Genomic DNA, 3,167 nt, shown 5'->3' with positions numbered 1-3,167 from the left:
TCATACTTTTTATCGTTCTTTTTTTTCTATTTTTTCTCCTCTTTTTTTTATATATAGCCTGTAATCCTATCTCTTTCTGAATATTACTTGATTTATACATCCCTGCATGATAATAAAATGTACGTTACGTTTCTTTCGTGCGATTTATGGGCATTCTTACGTAACTTGTCTATTACGCAAAAAACACGCTTTTTCCGATACGATGCTTTGTCATATTCATTTTCAGAATGAGACTGATAATGATAGTGATGATAATGGTAATGATAAAGAGGATGATAATGATGATGCTTAGGATGGTGATAGTAAAAGTGGTAACGATATAAACAGTAAGATTGATAATGTTGATGATCAGCGTGATTAATAAATCTATTGATGATTATAATAAGGGTGTTGTTATTTTCCCACAGGATGCGTCGTTTTATCACAGTACTGTTGCTTGTGGCTTTGACCCAGGCTAAGCCACAATTCTTCGGGCTTTCTCAGAGCTACGGCGTCCCACAGGTAGTGTGAACTATTTTCATACATACATATAACACATGATATATATTTTCATATAATTATATTGTTTAAAATACTTTTTTTTCTTAAGTTTCTGTTAAAATTACAAGCAAAAATGCACTATTTTAAAGACAAATAATCAATACGATTTTTTTTCTCTCCAGTTCCAGCCATCCAACCCCATCCCCGCCCCTGCCCCCGCCCCCCCACCAGCCCCCACCTCTAGCTACGGCCTCCCCGCCTCCCCCAGCAACCCCTTCCCCGATGTGAACATCGCCCCCGTCCTGCCTCAGGAACCTTCCGGTCTCTACGAAATCCCAAGCTCTGACTCCAACAACAACCCTGTGGCCTCCTGCAACCCGAGGACCGAGATCTCCGTCGTCACCACCACCAGGTTCATCCCCAGCACCGTCATCGAGACCCGCACCCGCGCCCTTCCCACCACCGTCTACTCCGAAATCACGCAGACGCAGTACTTCCCATCCACCGTCGTCACGCAGCAAATCATAACCTCGGTTGTTCCTCCAGTGATCCAGACAACGACTGATGTGAGTGCTGGTTCCGCTTTAAGTACTTTCTGTAGTTGTTTTTCAGTTGGTTGATATGTTCATAGTGTTCTCCATGTTTTTTTTTTTTTTCTCAATTGCTTTGGTGAAATTAAGGTTCATTTTGTTTTACGCCTTCCCTCGCAGGTCGTGACCAACGTCCAGTACGTCACCCGCGCCCAGTACTTCACCCAGACCTCCTACGTCACCGACATCCAGCTCCAGTACATCACCGAAACCCAGACGCAGATCCAGACCCGCTTCCAGACCCAGACCCGGTTCCGCACTGAGACCCAATTCCAGACTCAGTTCCAGACAGAGGTAAAAACATTCGCTCTTTTGTACATATTCATTGTTTGATTCGGAAGGTTGATAGGAATAATGCATATTTTTTCATACTTTAGGGTTTTGCAAAAATTGGCGTTCGTTATGAATGAGATGCGAAAGTATGCAAACTGATTTCTTTTTTTCTTGACCAGTTCCGGACCGAAACCCGCACCAGCACCCAGCTTCAGTACATCACCCAGACGGAGCGCGTCCCCGAGTTCATCACCCAGACCCAGACCCAGAGGGTTCCCGAGTACATCACCCAAACCCAGACCCAATTCCAGACCGAATTCCGCACCCAGACCGTCACCTCCACCCGCGTACAGAACCAAGTGATCACCCAGACCGTGACCAGCACCCGCGTCCAGAACAACTTCGTCACCCAAACCCAGACCCAATTCCAGACCGAATTCCGCACCCAGACCGTCACCTCCACCAGGGTCCAGAACAACGTGGTCACCCAGACGCAGCAGGTGCCCCAGTTCATCACCCAAACCCAGACCCAGCGCGTGCCCCAGTACATCACCCAGACGGTCACATCCACCAGGGTCCAGAACAACGTGGTCACCCAAACCCAGCAGGTCCCCCAGTACATCACCCAGACCCAGACCCAGAGAATCCCACAGTACGTCACCCAGACCGTCACGTCCACGCGCATCCAGACGGTCCAGGCTGACTGCGGGGGCGCCTCCAACAACAACCCAACTACCATGATGGCTGGATACTATTAAGGATCAAAAGCACTTCCTTCTGTATGAGAAGATCGCCCTTGCATCTGTGTTGTGTCCGTGTGGATACTGCCAAGAATTTCACGCTTAAGGGTCGAAGTGTAAGTTGTTATCATCACTAACATTGTTTAATTCAAATTCGATGATCTCGGCAAATTTGTTCTTGTTTTTAAATGACTTTTCTTTAAGATGAAAAGCAAGTGTCAATAAAAGTAAATGAGTCGTAAAAGGAAGAAGAAAGAAAGATAAAAGAAAAGGAAAAAAAGATAAAGAATAGAAATACGACACAGATGTGATAGCAAGGGTTTCCCATACAGAGGAACCGCTTTTATGTGTTGAGAATGAGCTTTAGTATCGTGGTTTTCACACGGGTATTGTGCCACTGTATAAGATGGTGATAGAAATCTATGACATGTCTATTCCTATCTTCATTTGGGGTTACATGTGGGCAAGTTATGTGATGAATCATATTTTTTTTTGTGGAAGCAGTTATGATTGCTGTCATCCTGCTTAAATGCATATTTCTCTATTTTGTATTGTACCATATATTGAAAATATACTTTTGTATTATAATAAAATGCTTGATGTTATTATCCCACAATTGAGTATGCAGTATTAAGTATATTGCACGCACTATACTTCCTTATACATTTTACATACATATAGTGCAAACCTGCATACTTCATACATATCCATACATGCTATTCACAGGCATAAAAACTGCGCACACACATACATGGTGAGAAAGACGACAGATAAAATACAAATAAAGGAAGACATACATTCTCTTTTCTTCTCAATATGTGACCTACTCCCTCCCCCCCTACAAAAAAAAAAAAAAAAAAAAAAAATATTGGCGTTCACCCATGCGTAAAGGAGAAAGTTGGTTCTCACGCAAAGAGATCACTTCGCTAAGATGAGTATATTATGGATGCTGTTTGGATGCTCTGTATGACTGCGCGCGTGTGGGTCTTTCAGTAAGAGAGAAAGTTCCAGAGATCGATGCGTATTGTAGGGGCACTGTAATGTTATTGACTGGAGGATATAGAAGATAGACAAAAATTATATA

At 43.5% G+C, this 3,167-nt stretch overlaps 1 protein-coding gene across 1 annotated transcript; it reads left to right on the top strand.

Annotated features, from left to right (window-relative positions):
* The first annotated feature begins 408 nt into the window (after positions 1–408).
* LOC125037883 (accessory gland protein Acp36DE-like) lies at positions 409–2,676 on the top strand. Its single transcript, XM_047631122.1, has 4 exons — positions 409–501; positions 663–1,046; positions 1,191–1,364; positions 1,523–2,676. The coding sequence occupies exons 1-4, from the start codon at positions 409–411 to the stop codon at positions 2,099–2,101; spliced, it is 1,230 nt and encodes a 409-aa protein (XP_047487078.1). The 3' UTR covers positions 2,102–2,676.
* Positions 2,677–3,167: the final 491 nt, after the last annotated feature.

This window comes from Penaeus chinensis, chromosome 24 (genome assembly GCF_019202785.1).
Source record: "Penaeus chinensis breed Huanghai No. 1 chromosome 24, ASM1920278v2, whole genome shotgun sequence".
Taxonomy (NCBI): Eukaryota; Metazoa; Arthropoda; class Malacostraca; order Decapoda; family Penaeidae; genus Penaeus; species Penaeus chinensis.
The sequence above is the reverse complement of the archived record's forward strand: the minus strand, read 5'-3'. Positions and strand labels throughout refer to the sequence as shown.